At 50.4% G+C, this 17,533-nt stretch overlaps 9 protein-coding genes across 9 annotated transcripts; 4 read left to right on the top strand and 5 right to left on the bottom strand.

Moving 5' to 3' along the window:
* Positions 1 to 98: 98 nt before the first annotated feature.
* Positions 99 to 1,103, bottom strand: COCVIDRAFT_41173 (hypothetical protein; the record flags this gene model as incomplete). Its single annotated transcript, XM_014697220.1, has 1 exon — positions 99 to 1,103. The coding sequence occupies one exon, from the start codon at positions 1,101 to 1,103 to the stop codon at positions 99 to 101; it is 1,005 nt and encodes a 334-aa protein (XP_014552706.1).
* Positions 1,104 to 1,462: 359 nt separating this feature from the next.
* COCVIDRAFT_29961 (hypothetical protein) lies at positions 1,463 to 2,600 on the top strand (the record flags this gene model as incomplete). The annotated part of the gene is made up of 2 exons (XM_014697221.1): positions 1,463 to 1,473; positions 1,520 to 2,600. The coding sequence occupies 2 exons, from the start codon at positions 1,463 to 1,465 to the stop codon at positions 2,598 to 2,600; spliced, it is 1,092 nt and encodes a 363-aa protein (XP_014552707.1).
* A 611-nt stretch (positions 2,601 to 3,211) lies between these two features.
* COCVIDRAFT_41175 (hypothetical protein) lies at positions 3,212 to 4,428 on the bottom strand (the record flags this gene model as incomplete). Its single annotated transcript, XM_014697222.1, has 3 exons — positions 3,212 to 3,656; positions 3,710 to 4,130; positions 4,179 to 4,428. The coding sequence occupies 3 exons, from the start codon at positions 4,426 to 4,428 to the stop codon at positions 3,212 to 3,214; spliced, it is 1,116 nt and encodes a 371-aa protein (XP_014552708.1).
* Positions 4,429 to 5,607: 1,179 nt separating this feature from the next.
* On the top strand, positions 5,608 to 7,295 carry COCVIDRAFT_41176 (hypothetical protein; the record flags this gene model as incomplete). Its single annotated transcript, XM_014697223.1, has 3 exons — positions 5,608 to 5,983; positions 6,034 to 6,551; positions 6,612 to 7,295. 3 exons carry the CDS (start codon positions 5,608 to 5,610, stop codon positions 7,293 to 7,295), a joined length of 1,578 nt encoding a protein of 525 aa, XP_014552709.1.
* Positions 7,296 to 7,501: 206 nt separating this feature from the next.
* Positions 7,502 to 8,461, bottom strand: COCVIDRAFT_109593 (hypothetical protein; the record flags this gene model as incomplete). The annotated part of the gene is made up of 1 exon (XM_014697224.1): positions 7,502 to 8,461. The coding sequence occupies one exon, from the start codon at positions 8,459 to 8,461 to the stop codon at positions 7,502 to 7,504; it is 960 nt and encodes a 319-aa protein (XP_014552710.1).
* Positions 8,462 to 8,857: 396 nt separating this feature from the next.
* COCVIDRAFT_41179 (hypothetical protein) lies at positions 8,858 to 12,783 on the bottom strand (the record flags this gene model as incomplete). Its single annotated transcript, XM_014697225.1, has 7 exons — positions 8,858 to 9,025; positions 9,080 to 9,978; positions 10,029 to 10,263; positions 10,876 to 11,374; positions 11,437 to 12,318; positions 12,367 to 12,467; positions 12,520 to 12,783. 7 exons carry the CDS (start codon positions 12,781 to 12,783, stop codon positions 8,858 to 8,860), a joined length of 3,048 nt encoding a protein of 1,015 aa, XP_014552711.1.
* A 589-nt stretch (positions 12,784 to 13,372) lies between these two features.
* On the top strand, positions 13,373 to 13,715 carry COCVIDRAFT_109603 (hypothetical protein; the record flags this gene model as incomplete). The annotated part of the gene is made up of 2 exons (XM_014697226.1): positions 13,373 to 13,558; positions 13,611 to 13,715. The coding sequence occupies 2 exons, from the start codon at positions 13,373 to 13,375 to the stop codon at positions 13,713 to 13,715; spliced, it is 291 nt and encodes a 96-aa protein (XP_014552712.1).
* A 148-nt stretch (positions 13,716 to 13,863) lies between these two features.
* COCVIDRAFT_109587 (hypothetical protein) lies at positions 13,864 to 15,975 on the top strand (the record flags this gene model as incomplete). The annotated part of the gene is made up of 3 exons (XM_014697227.1): positions 13,864 to 14,457; positions 14,504 to 14,827; positions 14,881 to 15,975. 3 exons carry the CDS (start codon positions 13,864 to 13,866, stop codon positions 15,973 to 15,975), a joined length of 2,013 nt encoding a protein of 670 aa, XP_014552713.1.
* A 221-nt stretch (positions 15,976 to 16,196) lies between these two features.
* On the bottom strand, positions 16,197 to 17,240 carry COCVIDRAFT_109594 (carbohydrate esterase family 4 protein; the record flags this gene model as incomplete). Its single annotated transcript, XM_014697228.1, has 2 exons — positions 16,197 to 17,048; positions 17,103 to 17,240. 2 exons carry the CDS (start codon positions 17,238 to 17,240, stop codon positions 16,197 to 16,199), a joined length of 990 nt encoding a protein of 329 aa, XP_014552714.1.
* Between the last annotated feature and the right edge of the window lie 293 nt (positions 17,241 to 17,533).

Raw genomic sequence — 17,533 nt, forward strand, 5'->3', positions numbered from 1 at the left:
GATATTTTCAAGTCATGAATATAAGTTCTGCAGGGTTCGAGATGTCGGACTGGCTTTTTATGGTCTTATTATTAGATTTGGTATGCTCCGTCCGTTTTTTACATCATACTACTGAGCACTCGATTCACGTCCTGGCCTGGCTCCGGTTTCTTCATCGCCTTGCTCGTTGCCGTATGTTGCGAGAACTCGAGTCTACCCTTTCTCCTCTTGGGCTTCTCACCCGCTTCTTGTACTGCATCTGTTGTCTCTGGCGCATTCTGGTCGGTATCGAGATCCTCGCCTCTCTTCCTTCGCGTAGCCTCAATCCCACTAACTACCTTGCCGCGCTCTACGTTCTCTAAGAACGCCTTGTTCTCCTTCTTGCCCTGCGCAATTTCGAATCTGAGTCGTGCTGCGCGTTCTGCATTCTCGTTTTGAATCTGTTCGACAAGATTGTGCCATTTGACGCCGCTCAGGTACCGGATATTCCAGACTTCGTCGTGCCATCTGCCTCTCTTCTTGCCGCCCATGGTCTGCGCATTGAGGTTCTCGGCTACGAATTTGGCGTCGCGCTTGTGTAGGAATTCGACCCAGCCATCGAGGAAGAGCTTACGGCGTGTGCCACCGTTGCGCAGCCGTTGTGTGCGCGCTGTGGAGGATTCGGGGGTGAGGAAGATGCGGCCAACGGCGCCGTAGGGCTGCAGTAGTGAACGAAGAACGGCGGGTTTCATGAACGGTGGCACGCGCGAGAGGTAGATGACGCCTGATTTGTCCTTTTTGAGTGAGGATTGGGGTAGTGCTTTGCCGAGTTTCGTGGATTGAAGTCTCAGTTCGGAAGGGAGGGATGCGGCGAGTTTCTCAAGGTGGGCTAATTCGGCGCTCTTGGAGGCAAAGGGTTTTGGCTCGTCTTCTTCTTCGTCTTCTGCGTTGTCATCGTCGCCTTGAGACTCCGCGTCTTCATTGTCATTTTCCCGGTCTTCCTCTGCTTCTGAATCATGGTCTGTCTTTTGTCGCTTCGATGCCGGCAGCATGCGCGCTCTACTCTCCTCCTCGGAATCATAGCCCCTCTCATCGTCGTCGCTCTCCTCTACGTCGAGGTACTCGTTCCGTTTGCGCGTCGCCATGTTTTGTTTGTATTTGATTGGTTTAGGAATCCAGTAATTGGGATCTTCTCGAGGTCTGCAACCAATCCGTTTGCGACAAGTAAAGACGTGCTGTATTGAGGAACCTCGAAGCCGCTCGCTCGAAACTTTTGCGGAGAAGTCGCGGAGGTGAACTTTTGGGTGGGGCCTGGCTTAGCGCGTCTTGGCAGTCCGTGGCGCATCTTCGCAGATGTGTACCAGCCTTCCATCATTCTTCCACCTCCCCATATAACCAAAATTTCCTACTCGCACCTATAACATCCCTGTAGTGCGACTGTATTCGCGTCTAACATAATACCAAGGCCACATATTCAGACGCGCACCAAACACTTGTCGCAATCATGGGTGGAGAGTAAGTCATTTATCCTAATTGTCTGCATCAAAGCTAACCAGCCCAGTTTAAATTTGAAGAAAAGTTGGCATCCCCACCTCTTCAAGAACCAGGAAAGAGTATGGAAGGAAGAAAAGGCCGCCCTCGAGGAGCGCAAGTTGATCGACAAGCTTCGCCGAGAACGCGAAGAGGAGGCTGCGCTTGAAGAACTACAAAAGTTGCAGGCAGAGTCTGGTGGAAAGGTCGTGCAGCGAAGAGTCGACTGGATGTATGCCGGCCCCAGCGGTGATAGCGGCATTACGGAAGAAAGAGAGGGCTATCTACTTGGAAAGCGCAGGATCGATAACCTTCTTAAATCAAACGACACGCAAAGTCTGCAGAAAGGCGCACCAGTCGGCATTGGTGCTATTGGCGAGCCCAGCACGAACATAAACAACGCCCGCGATACACAAAAGAAGGTCCTCCAAGACCCACTCCTCATGATACAGAAGCAAAAGATGGAAATGCAGCTGAAGGCCATGAAGGATGCTCAGAAGGAAGCCAAGTACGCTGAAAAGCGCGAGAAAGAGAAGGAACGCGAAAGGAAACATCGAAACAGGGACAGAGAGAGGAGTAGGGATCGGGAACACAAGCATCGGAGTCGACACAATCGATCGCGCTCGCCACGCAGAAGCGAAGATCGTGGGCATCGCCGTGAACACCACCGTGAACACTACAACCACAAGAGACGGTCAAGGTCGCGGTCACGATCACCACATCGAAAGCACAGTAGCCGGCGAGAACGCACACGTTCGCCGCCCAAGAGAGAGGATCGAAGGGAGGATCGTAGAGACTTTCGCGATCGCGACAACTACCGAAGACGTGATCGCTCTCCTCCGAGAAAACAAGTGGATGATGCTGAAGCCCGTCAAAGTGCAGCCGATCGTCTTGCTAGTATGCAAGCAGAGGCAGCATCATTGGAGGAGCAGCGAGCTGAACGAGTCCGACAACAGGAGATTAAGGATGCAGAAGAGGAGGCGAAGCACAAACAAAACATGGATGGCGGGCGACGCTTCATATCTAGTGTTCGCGGACAGGCGTCCAATATGGATTTGGGGGATGCCATTGCTCGTGGGCGTCCAAACTTGAGAGCAGATTTAGACCCTTAGGGCTTCCTGGTTGTTTTAATGGTTGCATGGTTCTTCTGAGCGAATTGACAGTAGATTGATACCCTGGTGAAATATTCTTCGTCAATATTGAAGTTGAATGTGCGCTCGTATAAGTCGTAAGCATGGAACTTACAAGTGACGTAAATGCAAGAACAATTGCTTGTGCTCTCAGGTATGCTTACATACGGATTATAGCGCATTATGGCTGCTGCTTGGAACAAGTAACATTGCCTGTTTTCTTAACTACGGCTATTAATCCCGTCTTAGGCTCATGGCAGCCGAAGCTACAGCAAAGACATTGCTCTAAGCAGATTCTATGTTGGTTACACCACCACCTCGACGCACATTGGTCCCAATAACCCCTTTCCTCCATGACACGCCAAGACCACAATCATCGTCTGACGCTCATTTTATGCCAGTCACTTGACTCTTTCCTCAACCTCATCACACTGTCGATTTGATGATCTTCTGGCAAACGCGAGTATATTACCGGGAACTCTGCCCTTTTTATAATTTGTCGTTAACATTGCCTCCAGATTCATCGTGAATCCTCAACTACTAGTACGATTTACACGCGATCCCTTGGAACAGCCTCTTCAATCCACAAGGAACTACCGACCCCCGTTCCAGCCCGCAGTTGGTGCAAACAAATCATCCATGCTATCGCCGTTGTCTTTCGCAGTTTTCGAATCTCGAACAGTGTACGATCGGGTTACCTCGATTTGACGGTTCAATTTGTTGCTGGCCTGCTTGCGCGCATTTTTTTCTGCGTTTGTGCTACGTAGCTCAAACTTTCCTCCATTGCTGTGCTTCCTGAACATCTTGAATTTTCGAACTCTGGAGCGATTCCCGCTTCCATTACGACTCGAAAGAGACAATATCCATGGCATGTGTCGTTGTATGAAGGGTTTCAGGAGTGCCCCACATGCGCAAATGACGCCACCATTGAGTTCAATCGTGGAGAATATACAAGCTTTGGCGATATTGTAAGTTGAGTCAGGATTGCTGATCATGCTGTAGACGTAAATGATACGAACGGTAGAGATGACGACCACACTGGCAACATTAGCATAGGACCATATAGAGACTGAATGTGCACATGTCCTTACCCGGATCCCAATGCGAACACAAATCCCAGTAAGACTTTTTGTTTCATCGGCAGCTGCAAGGCGCGTAACATTGGTACTGGCAGGCACAGGATCAAGAAGTCCGTGATAATGTTGATACATGCCATGAAAAGGTTAAGATCTGTAAGGCATTTCTGGTCGCTATGGTATTGTGGATTGCACGGGCCGGCAGCGACAATGGTGATTGCTAGCGAATATCCAGATACAAGGCCTGCTAACGTGTATATACAGGAGCGAATCTTGAAATCCGGGTTGAGGCGATAGTAGAGTGCTAATAAGGAGAGCTTTGCGAGTGCAGGCGTCCAGACATACACTACCATTATGCCGACGAGCATCTTCGTGTAGACTTGGAGCTGTTCTACAGTCACATTCCACAGGTGTTGGCCGAAGCCGTATTTGAATGCTATAGGTATGTCAGTTACAGTTGACGAACGAGTGCCATGGAATGTACCTTCGAAACATATTACCAACCATGCGACACACCCAAGCCAGCTGAGAACTACCAACACATCATCCAATCCGGTCAACCGACGAATGAAGATGCGTGTATACAGCCGCAACCCAAGTATCATGGACGAAAAGATTGTCATAACCACATATACCACAATGATCCTCCTCTGAAGGTCAGTCTTGCCATCCAAGTCTTGATCACCATCATCAGGTACAGGCAAAACGCCCACTTTTGTTCTGTCGGAACTCATCACACCACCAAAAGAACTTTCGGAGATTGGAAAAAGAGACAGAGTATACAAAACGGAAGCGAACCCTCCAGGAGTTGGGCCATACCCCCGGATCTGCAGCAAACTTATCTTTGTGGGGAGCTTGAGTTACCTTTCCACCGATTTCACCACTGTGAAACCCAGAAGACCATGGTTCGTGTAACATTTACGTTCAACAGTGAAACCATAAGACGCAGTAACTAGCAAGCCGCTTACGAACGTGCGCTTCTCCAACGCTTCTTCCTGGTAGTGAATGCGTAGAAGTATTGACAGAGCTGCCATGACGGCGCATGAAGAAATCAATGATATGCACAATTATGCAGCTGCTCCGAGTTGACCTGGCCGCGTTGTCACTGGTCGCTGCAGCCATCTGGGTTCCTACATGGAGATCCTAACTGTCGCGCAAGCCGTTACATTGCCTACTCGATCACTGACTGGTTTACGTGCCGATATTACATATCATGGGTTGGAGCACGTTGCCCGTAGCTCCACTCTATTACGCTAGCCAATAAGATCATGTCCAGAGAATAAGGGTTTCACGACCTGCTTCGCTTTTGCTGAAAACTAGATGAATTGGGACCGCTAGAAAACTTCACGGTTATCGACAAGTTGCAAGCCTAGTCAAACATGAGTCACTAGTGGATTCTGTGTGATGGTGTGCGATAGTGTACGACAAAGCGCGGCAGCGCAACGTTTTTGGCCAACATGCGGAGTCAGCAACAAAGGATACGGAAAGATGCCGGTTGTGGGATACACTAACACAAACATGCAGTCTGACGAGCAGACTGACTGCGGAAATGGATTAGACCCTGATTCAGCTTTCGTGACTACCGATCAATATCTCATACAGGTTGCCGCCACGTGTGACTGTGGTCCCCGGAGCAAATACGTTACACCTTCTCCTCTTCCACGTTTTGCACGATCAACCACCCTGCTGGATCTACGAAGAAGCGTATCTTGGATTGTCTACTGGTATATATTGTTCGTATTCATTGACATGTCAAACAGCTAATGAAATCAGAAAGGAGCAGTTGACTTCAATAGTGAAAGAGCGATTGTATGTCGGTTATCGCCTTCACTATTTCTTTGTTGCTACCAACACTCAACTCATAGCAACATCATCAGCCCCCCGCACCACCGGAGCCTTGCCTGTAACGAGCCATGGAGTCGGTTTTCACTATTGTCCTTGTGTTCGCACCACTCTCGGCTGTTATCTTACACGAGTCTGTCCTGCGCAAAGTGGAAGTTGATCATCTGGCCCTTCCAATCATTGGATCAGCGGTTACGACCTATTGGATCCTCGTATATTACACGGGTTTCATCGCAGCGACACTGGTGACGAGCTCCTTCTGGGTACCGCTATGGTTGTACACAGGAGCCTACCGCGCTTTCTTCCATCCCCTGAAAAATTACCCAGGACCCTGGGGAGCGAAGCTCTCGCGATGGTGGACAATCAAACAGACATGGGATAGCGATTTGCACTACCACAGGGTACTACAAAGGCTCCAAAAGCAATATGGCGATTATGTTAGGACAGGTCTGTTACGATTCGTACCTCCTTCCAGATGCAATGCTGATCGAAAATAGGACCACGTGAACTCACCATATTCGATGCAGACGCGATCCAACCTATTCTTGGGACCCGGTCGAAAACTACCAAAGGGCCGTTCTTCAATGTCATGGAAAGGTCGCTGCATTTGAATCGCGACAAGGCATTTCATCGCCAGCGACGCAGGGTCTGGGATAATGCGTTCAAGACGTCGCTGTCCACCTATGCTCCAGAGGTTGAACACTTCACGGACCAGTTACTTGCAAAACTTCGCAGCAAGGAAGGACAGCTAATTCCACTCTCGGAATATACTTCGCACTATAGCTACGATGCCATGGCGGCACTGGCTTTTGGCAAGTCCATGGGCTTCATCAAGGGCGAACAGAGCGATGTCGCTGCAAGTATCCTCGCCACGTTTACCAACAGCGTACAAGCCCTGGGATATATGTATCACATGCCGTGGCTCATGAACACAATCGGAGTACTTACCTCGTTTGCCGGGCCCATGAAAGAATGGCGAGACTGGAGCGTCAGCCAAATGCGTGCACGAATGAAAGTACGTACTATACATGCGATGAACCTGCCCCGAATCTAACCATTACTAACGCTTCTCCAGGTCCGAGACGCAAGACCAGACTTGATCTCGCACCTCATAGTCTCCACGCCCAAGACCCCCGAAGGCCGCGAACTCCTCTTCGGCGAATCGCGCCTCATCATCTCCGCAGGCAGTGAAACAACATCCACAGCCCTAACCTTCATCTTCATGCACCTCGCCACACACCCACACTACATGACCGCCATCCGCACAGAGTTCCTCGCCAATGCCCACAACTACGATTGCCAACACCCACTCCCTTTGCTCGAAGCCGTAATCTACGAGTCGCTGCGCATATGGCCCTCTGTCTTCTTCGGCTCCCAGCGCGTCACGCCGCCCGAGGGTATGGACATCAACGGGCACTTCATTCCGGGCAACACAATCGTGCATATTCCGCTGTTCCCGCTGTTTCGCGACCCGAGGAACTTTGTTGCGCCTGATGAGTTTATCCCGGAGCGCTGGACGACGCGGCCAGAGCTTATGCGGAATAGAGCGGCGTTTATACCGTTTTCGACGGGACCGTATAGTTGTGCGGGTAAGGCGCTGGCGATGATGGAGTTGAGGAGTGTGGTGGGGAGAGTGATTGCTGAGTTTGATGTTAGGCTTGATGAGGGGGTTGATGTGAATGCTTATTGGGAGGGTATCAAGGATCATTTTACGGCGGGGGCGCCGAAGGTGATGGTCAGATTTGTTAGAGCGGCTTGAACGGGCGTGTGTCTTGGGTAATTCTGACAGAAATGGTGATGAGGGCTGAAGGGATGAGGTAGAGACGAATAAGGTATCTGTTTTGTAAAGGACCTGGTCTAGTCCAATCGATTAAACGTACTACAAGATAAATCTACTAATATACATGTTGAACCACTCTAAAAAATATGTGTCATACAAACCGAACCCCCTCCCATCTTGTTTTCTCAAAAATCCAGCAGACTCTTTCTCGGAGCAGACAAACCAACGACCGGCGTCGGCAGACCCTCCTTCACAGGCTGAGCGCTAGGCACACTGAACACACCCTCCGCCTCCCAATCATCCTCGTAATCGCTATCATCTTCCGAATCCCACTCGCTATCCTCGCTCTCATACTCATAATCGTCATCATCGTCATCACTCCACTCCACTCCTTCCGCTGCATCCTCATCAACCCAATCCGCATCCCCCTCCGTATCCCCATCGTCGTCGAAATCGCGCGTAGTAACAACCACATTCGTGACCTCGGGTATCTTGTGAAAGTCCTGGATACTCAAGCCCGTCAGAGAGCCAGTAAGCAGTCCGTTTCCCACCGTGTACTTTCTCATTTCACCGTGTTCATTATTTTCTGTGCGTTCGCGTTGCAAGTTTAGTTGCACAATGCGGTCTTCGCCCCAGAAATTGATATGGTCGAATCGCACGGTCTCGAGCGTTTTCCACAATGGCATTTCTTCAGACGTGAGGCGGTAGATGATTGAACCGGGGTATTTCAGCCTGCAGTGCGACGAGTAGAGCGTTTGCAATCCGGATAGTGCTTTGAACATTTCCGTGAGATCATCCGGACCATCTTGCCACTTTGTCGGCCTGGTGAGATCTTGCTCGTATAAGCTGAGTTCGGTGAGCTTAAGGTACTTGACGCTGGATGCGTAGGCCCGGTTTTCAAGCGCGGTGCGGAGGAAGAGGTCCCAGCGGACAGTGCCCCATGTCAGGCTCATGTTTGTCGCGATGTGGGTTGACGAGATGCGATTCAGGGCATGCGCGGTCAATGAAAGGCTGATTATTGGGCGGTAAAGTGTGGGCGATTGGCCATTTTCCGAGTCGTTGACGCTGTGGCGATCGGGCGTGAGATAGACGCAAATTAGGTGTAGAATGGGTTCAGGAAGTGAAGGTAAAGTGGTCAGAGACATTGTAGTGTTTGTATAATGTAACGAACGAATGTGTAGAAAAAAGCCAAAAGTGGGAGAAGGGAAGAAATTGAAGTGGGATTGGGGACTGCTGAGGGGAAATTGGTCGCGACGAGAGGGACGCGTATCGATGATGTAGACGCGTCGCGATTAGTACACTAGACTAAATGCGGCATGGTGATGGACTTTGGTACTACAGGAAGTCTACACCCACTTTCATATCATGTGATTATGCATACTGCTAATCACAGCCAGCTGTAATGAGTTGCGTCTACTTTGCGCATATTTTCCAAATTCATGTGATCGTTTTCTGAAAGTCAGTCCCAGTGTGCGTGTATTGAAAAATATCCATAGGTAGAGACTCTATCTGTTTACATACTAAATTAATTCAGCCACTACCTATACCAACCGTTGCCATCCACCCTCAGCCTCGAATATCTTTCCGACTTCCTTACTTACTGCCAGTAACCGTCTGTCATGGTATCGCGGTGCCACGAGCGAGATCCCAATCGGCATGCCATTCTGCCCCTTGAAGCCCGGCACATTGACCACAGGTGTATGCAGTGCCTGTCTCTAGATCAATAACAACTCTTCTAGCTAGAGTGCAGGAACACAACTTACCGTCCATATCAAACAAAATGATGCGCTTCCAGTCTTCTCAATACCCAGTGGCGCCTCATCAGGCACACTTGGCGTCAGCACTGCGGCATACTTTTCAAGCAGCTCATCTACCACCGGTCTTGCTGCCGCTATCTTATCAAACGCTTCCAGCTGTGCCTTGCGCGAAATCTTTCCGCTGTTCTCCACATGTCCTACTAGCTGCTCCGAAATCTTGTCCTTGGCCATTGTGTATTCAGGCAAAAACGCTGTCCGGCCATCCGAGTTCAGCACTGTCGCATGCCATGATGGGAGATCATTGAGGTACTCTGGCAGCGAAATCTCCTCTACTTCGGCTCCATGCGCACGTAGTAGAGAAATAGCTTTGTCGAGGGCAGCGACAGTACCCGGTCCTACCTGCGGCCAAACCATGGTTTTGAGAATCGCAAACTTTGCTCCTTTGACGGTGAAATCCGATGGGACTGGAGCATCATCGTGAATTGCAAAAGTGTCGGCAAGGAGCTCTAGATCTGCTACGCTACGAGCGTAGAGGCCAAGCGTGTCGAGTATCAACGAGTAAATCTTCTGTCCTTCGCGCGTGATCGAATTCCACGTCGGCTTGAGAGCGTAGATTCCATTGTACGAACCGGGCCGGATAGTGCTACCGCCCGTCTGCGTACCCAAACCAATAGGTGCTTGGAAGTCGCCCACCGCGGCTCCAGATCCCGATGAAGAACCTCCAGGCGTACGATTCGGGTCATGTGGGTTGCACGTCTTGGGGCCTGTGGTTGTTGCAGCGAATTCAGTCGTTGTTGTCTTTCCGAATATAAGCGCACCGGAATTGCGCAGTATGACAATGGATCCGGCATCTACTTTTGGTGCGTCATTGGCATATATTGGTGAATTGAATTGCGTCGGCATATCTACACATCATCAGTCAAGGTCTAGCGAAATAGATTGAGATTGAACTCACCTTTTGTGTAAATCACATCCTTAACAGCAATTGCAACACCGTGCAAAGGGCCGCGCTCATCTTTTGGAACAGCATCTAGTGCTTTTGCCTGCTCAATCACATATTCGGGATTGAGATACGCCCATGCCTTGACAGCCTCGTCCCGCGCCTCGATGCGCTTCAAGAGCGACTTTGCGTATTCTTCTACCGTGACTTCGCCTTGCTGGATTTTCTTTGCCGCTTCCGTGGCTGTCAGCTGGTAGAGTTCGGAACTCATGTTGTTGACCGTATCGCTATATCTCAGGCCACAATATCAGCTTTCAATTACAAGGAAGCACAGACTTTGAATGTTAAGATGTGACAGAACGATTTCCCTTCTTCCCTTCTAAACAATACATCTATGCGCAGCAAATGTATACTAAAGGAAGTGGTGCCGAAACTATTATCGGCCCAAGTGCTCCGCTTAGTATGATAGGCAGCTGTCAGATACACCATGTCGCCCGCCAGTCACAACGTGCGGGTTTCCCTATCGAGGCGTTAGTGGTAGTACAAGTGTGATGACGGCCGATAACGGTCGTCCCGCTTATCGGACGATTGTATTCCGAACGCACACCTCCAACTTTCCTCCTACCAGATATGGAAGCATCGCAGTGGAGACGATTTGGAGTCTTCTGTGGAGCAAAAGTATTGGGTATGAAGCTGCTTCTAACGATGGAGCAAGAAGGTATGTAATGGAATGATTTGGATAGTTATGCATAAAGTGGATGGATGTAGTTTTGGACAAAATATCATTTGCGATGTTTGATAATACCATTGCGCAACATACAGTATTGCTAACGGAGTTCCTCGCTACAGCTCAATAATTCACCTTCGGCGATTTGCCTCCAATCTCAATGTCATCCCCTGCATCCGTCATGGGCGGTGTAGCAGCAACGTAAATCTCTCCACGATCTCCCTCTCCCTCGAAAAACCCCTCACGGCCATCATTGCCCAACCATTCCCACTCAAACTGTGTGCTCTCGCGCCCAACAGGAAATACGCGTGGCTTGATGAAGAGAAACGTGACGTAATAAACTGTCGCCGCAACGGTAAAGGTCAAAATCCATCCCATACGGTACATGTTCTGTGCGGCCATGGAAATGATCTGCGGCTGGTATTGGCCGATGAGACCTGGGATACCCATGGTGGTCCCTAGTATCCAGGCGACTACTCCACACCAGTTGATTCCAGACCAGAACCAGTATAGGCCTGTTTTTCTGCCGTCGTAGCACGACGGAACGTGGACGTTGCCCTTGCGCACAATGAAGTAATCGACAATCAAGACGGCGCATAGAGGAGCCATGAAGATGTTGTAAGATCCAAGGAAGCTGTTCAATCGTCAGTTTCATTTTCTTTTGCAGCAGACTAGCAATTTCTGTAGCGATCTTACCTAAGAAAAGCAGACGCATTAGCCATGAGTTGCCATGGCTGCACAACGACCCCAAGAAGAGCACACAGTATTTGTCCTCTGCGGATAGTGAGCCATTTGGGGAAAAGGCCAGTCATATCCGAACCAAAAGGAATGGAATTCGCTCCAAAGTTTGTTGCGAAAACTCCAAAGTAGAATGCCAACGAGGCGAAGAAGATTGCTGCGCGTGCACCAGCGCCAAAGTGATGGTCGAGAATAGCGTCAAAGAGATCCCAAATGTTCCAGTACGCTACGCCGTACGCTGATTGCATTGATGTCGTCGAAGCCATGCCGAGGAAAAAGACGATGATAGCAGAGACGAACACACTGACACCCTGGAGATAACCTGCGTCGCGGGGCTTCTTGCAGTAGCGGGCAAGATCGGGCTGATTCACAAGCATGGGCGACAGTGCACCGAAGATGGTGTTGATACCAGCCATGATACTCCAACCCATAGGAATAGAAGAGGAAGCTGTACTTGTCTTGTGGGCGAGATCCATAGAATTAAGTCCGCCGCCATTCGCCATGCACCAGCCGAAAACTGCAAAGGCTGCAACAGGCATGATGATTCCCTTGACGGTGAAAACGTAGTGGATCCGGGTCGGATGAACCCACATAAAAGGGAATTCCATCAGCCAAGCCATGAAGAAGGTCAGCAGCTGCCTCGATGTCACGGCGGCACCCGGCGAAAGCGTGTTCGGGAGGGTTTCCCAGGAACTGCCAAAGATGCAGCGTAGCATCACGGATAAGAGGTTGCCGGCATAAAAGGTCTGGATGCCGTACCAGATAATGCAGACAATGGCTCGGATGAAGACGAAGAAGTAGGAGCCATACATGCCCATAACAGAGCGTGCAAGGACGGGACTGCGCATGGTAAGCTAAAGTAGAAATGCATATGAGATTATTACTTACAATCCGATATGGTATTTAGCGCCCGGACGAGCCATCAAAACGACAACTATAGCCGCGAGTAAAGAGCCGATGCATGCTGATGCGAAGGATGTCTGCCATGTCTACATACGCTATCAGTCTGCGTCCTATGAGTAGTCTTGCCGGATACCATACCAGGCCAACGGCTACAAGTGAAGAGCCAGTATTCCAGCCGACAAGGGAGAATTTGTTAGAAAACCAGTACAGAGGCAGACTGTACCAAGTCCAAGTCCTCTGTTCGACTGGTGTCGGCTCGAGATCTTTATTCGACCATCTCTCGTCTCCGATAGGAACATGACCATCGTTGACTCGAGGAGCCCGGAGAAAGTCGACAAAAGCTTCCTTTGACTGGAAAGGTGCCGCCATCCGCTGCTTCGTTGGCATTTCGAATTTGCCCATGGTGGATTCAGTCGTAGTCTGAACAGACAAGCCTGACTATTCGCAAAAAGCAGTCCGCCCTCATCTTTACATCTATGGATCACAGCCGCTCATATGTCGAGCTGATTAACCTTGTTCCGACTCCAGATGGTTCACGCAGTCCAGACACACCAATGGTGAGTTAGAACTGGCCAGACCCCCTTGTCGTCGCCTCCATCGGCGCATTTTCAGCCGATGTAACATGTTGCCCCAGATGCGCGAGCTGCGTCCAAGCCTCCCAAGATGCGATAAAGGACAGGGGCTGAGATAGGAATACAGTGTAAACACGCGACGTCGTTGTGGTAGCGAACGTCAGCGTTACCGATCTGGTCAACAGTCTCCGTGACCAAGAGGAAGACTGCAGCCGAGATAAGATCACATGACGACTTATCTTGCCCACTCTGGAAGGAATCACGATAAGGCACACTTCGGCTTGTGTATGCCGTTTACCCTGAGCGATCTTCACACGTGAAAGGCGTAATGCATCCGAAGTACGTAGTGCGAGGTTGGGGACGATGATTCCAGGGCTCTCGACTACTACACACTGTGGTAATTTCAACCCGAAAAGGTCATGTCGCAATCCTACGCAGAGAGCCTACTGAGCCCCTCTGGATCAGCCGACGATCAGATACCTGCATCCTCTACTACTGCTACTGAGGTCCCATCAAATGGTACAAGTGTAGGCGCGCAGCCCTCTGCAGCGAGGAAGCCTCGAGTCGCCTTGGCCTGCAAGAGATGCAAGCGAAGAAAGCAACGAGTACGTCATTTGAGGGTTTCACAACAGTACCTCTTGACTAAGCCTCTTGCAGTGCGACGGCGCGCGTCCAGTATGCAGGTCGTGCGAACGAGCTGGTGTAGCTTGTGCATACGAGAGAACCCTGCGGCCCCAATACCCTGGTGGCAAGTCGGCGTAGGTCCTTTTCCCAAATGCTTTCTTGAATATGTGCGTGTTGGGTATCTGACTAACTAGTCAGTTATATAACTGCCTTGGAAGAACGCATTGCGTTTTTAGAGGCTCGTCTTCCAGACCATGCTTCTGATCATTATGACAATGGCTCGGATATGGTGCATGTTATGCCTCCTACAACTACTGAGGAGCCATCGGTCCCCCAGTTCCAGTCAAATGAAGCACGTCGTGAATCACGAGACGATTATTTCTCGGATGAACTCGAAGGTGAAGATAGAACTTCACTTGTTGACGGCGTAGCCTACCTCTCTCTATGCGCTTCAGGAACTACCGATACGACCCCCGAACCCTACTATGTTGGTTCTAGCTCTGGCGCTACCATTGCTCGCATCATACAATCTTCAATCTTTCGGAGTTCTGGCAAGAGAGCAGCCGGCCAGCATGCTAACCAGACGACTCAAACTCCCACGGCTGCGAGACCACCTCCACCTCCTGAGTCTGCGCATTCGGATGACCATATCATCGATTTCCCCGAGCGACAGCAGGCACGAGTGCTTTTTGATGTTTTCTTCGAACGGATACATACACGTTGGCCATTACTAGACCGCGTGGTCTATACAAAACTCTTCGAGAAGCAGTATGTTCAAGGTGCTCTGTCTATCATTGAGCGCAGTATCTTTCATCTCATGTACGCCATTACAGCTCGCTTCCTGTCATTGACACAGAAGCCATGTGGGGTGGATTCTGATGTAAGTCAAACGAGTATAAGCAATGTATTATTCTTACCGGTTTCAGAGTCACCTTACTGCCGCGACAGAACCAATGGATTACATATTAGCTCAGCACAACCTCGCAACTGTTCAATTTCTCATACTGCTTGGAGTACATGGACAGCGGTCTCCATACGGAGCAGGCGCCTGGTCTCAGATCCGATATGCGACGTCCGTCTGCATAGAGATGGGCTTGCACAGAAAGAGAAGTGTATTGTACTCCCCTGAACAAGCGAGAGATGCTGAGATTCGACGTCGAGCGTTTTGGTCGTGTTACTGTCTCGACCGAGTGACTAGTATCGTGCTTGGCCGCGCATTTGCCATTGCTGATCGGGACATTAATGTCGAGGTATGCTAACAACTAAGCATTATAAGGAAACCTTGACTGACTTCTTCCTTAAGCTCCCCAGCACGAGCCCTGAATTCTGGACTCTAACACACCAAGAAGCCCCCGAAGCCCACAAAACCCAATGGTCCAACATCGAGCCCTTCATCCACATCATCAAGCTCGACCAAATCCAATCCCGAATCCACAAAACAGTCTTCCGCGTCGACCGCGACGTCTTCGCCGGAACCTTCGAACAGCGCGCCAAACTCGACCAAAAAATGACTTCCATCCGCAACGACCTCGACACCTGGCTCCGCACCTGCCCGCAAACCCCCAAAAAAGAAAACAAGATAACCTGGATGTACGACCCGGAAAGCGCTTACCTCGACGCCCGCGACTTCTACGGCGTCCAATACCACAAAGCAATGCTCTTCCTCTTCACCGTCTTCTTACCCACCCTCGATACGTCAGACACTCGCTTCATCACGTGTGCCCGCTCCGCTGCCTGCGCCTGCAATGCGTACAAGCGACTCAGCCAGAACAGAACGCTGACTTACACCATGATATCGCTGCACTCGTGCTTCGTAGCCGGTCTAACACTCGTATATTGCATCTGGCGCGACCGCACCTTGTTCTCCTACGACGTCCTCGAAGCGACTCGCGCATGCTCACAGATCTTGACTATCTTCGGTGAGAAGTGGCCCGGCGCAGTCAAGTATCGTGATATTTTCGATGCGTTATCGGGTAGTCTTTTTAAGACTGTTGTTAATGCTACGAATGCGCTCAGAACGAACGGCGCGAGACCACTGCAGCTGGATGTTGATGCGGAGCCGAGCTTGCAGGGGCTGGGGCAACAACGGAAGGGGTATGAGGAGGTGGCAGAAGGGAGGAGGGGGAGTAAACAGACACTCTCACACATGGTTACCGATGCGGTTAAAGAGGCGTTTATGGAGGTTGACGAGGAGGCGCCGGGGGGTTGGCAGGGTTGGAGGATGTGGAATGAGATGGTGAGGGATGAGGAGGCGCAGATGCAGAATGTGGAGGTGAGTTGGACGGCGGAAGAGGGCCCTGGGTTTTATGGCGTGGATCCCATTCAGGATGCTGCGATGCAGACGGATGGGGAGGGGATGGTGGATATGAGTCAGTGGAGTTTTGGGGGGTATAGGTGAATGGAGGATGGAGTTGTTAGGTATCTGGCTACAGATGTCACTTGTGGACTTTTAGATCCGGAATGTATAGTAGGAGACAAACATCTCAACAGGGACGACCATCGATAATATTGCTATATTCATGTCTACAGTTCACAACTAAGTGAATATATATATATATATATCTCCCACAGAATCTCAATAATGAACACAAAAACACTTTATTCAAATACCACAAACACCTATGCAAGCTCCCCCTTCTTATAGGGAAACTGCTCCCTAAACGCCTCCGCAATCTGCGTCCGCGTAGCAACCCAAACCCCCTCCTTCTCCGAAATATACTTTACAAAATCCTGCAACGCCTTAAACCGTCCCGGCCTTCCGATGATCCTGCAATGCAGCCCAATCGTCATCATCTTTGGTTTGCCCGCCGCACCCTCTTCATACAAAACATCGAACGCGTTCTGGAGGTGCTCGTAAAAGGCACCTGGGCTGCGGAATCCCGTGCCCTGGGTGTGGAATTTGAAGTCGTTGCAATCGTAGCTGTAAGGAACCATGAGACAGCCCTTTGGATTGGGGCTGTTGCGTTCGTGCGGGAGATCGGTCCAGTAAGGGAGATCGTCGGCGTAAGTATCGCTGGCCCAGAGGAGTTCCTCGCCCATTTCTTCGTAAACAAGGGGGATCAAAGCGCGGCTTTGGGGGGAAGGCCGGCCGTAGTACCAGCCTTTGGGGGCGTAGCCCGCGAGTTTCTTCAGCGCGGTGATGCCGTCTCTAATGTGCTGCTTTTCGGCTTCGACGGAGAGGTTGGAGTGGTCGATCCAGCGGTAGGCGTGCGATGCGATGTCGTGGCCTTCTTCGACAGAGCGCGTGACGGCTTCTGGCTGCTCTTCGACGGCGGAGCCGACGGCGTAGAGGGTGAATTTCATGTTGTAGTCGTTGAAGAGCTTGAACATGCGCCACCAGCCGCTGCGTGAGCCATATTCGAATTCAGATTCGCCGCTGTAGTCGCGCTCGTTGATCCTTGGTTGTGCGGGATATTCGCGGAGGTTGATTTCAGACATGCCGTCTCCTTTCATCACTGAACGCTCGCCACCCTGATTAATCAGTTAGCGTGTGTAAAGTGGCAGTAGCAGGGTTTCTGGATTTACCTCTTCATAGTTGATGACAAAAGACACGGCTATCTTCGCGTCGTTTGGCCATTTTAACCCCTCAAGTCCTTTTTCACCATATCCTTTGAAATTCCGAGGAAAGGCGTATTCTTGTGGTGCAGCGTAAACTTCAGGCATGATGATGGTTGTTACAATGGTACTACAGAGGTATCTTGAAAGTAGACAGGAGAGTATCCAAATATTGATTCACACGATCCTTTTTCAGATTCCCCACAGTGAGTCTAAGTACTTGATAGCAGCGAGCAACCCCTCATTTTTCGTATCGCATACTAGCTGGAACATCGGCTATTCTCACCCGTGAAGTTGTTACGCAACATATCGCATGCTATACCCTGCTGTCGTTCACGATGATCGTCCAGTGTACGACCGCGATCTGGGTCGGCCGTGACGTTATCATGTTATCGTAGGAG

This window comes from Bipolaris victoriae (assembly GCF_000527765.1).
Source record: "Bipolaris victoriae FI3 unplaced genomic scaffold scaffold_103, whole genome shotgun sequence".
In the NCBI taxonomy this organism is placed as follows: Eukaryota; Fungi; Ascomycota; class Dothideomycetes; order Pleosporales; family Pleosporaceae; genus Bipolaris; species Bipolaris victoriae.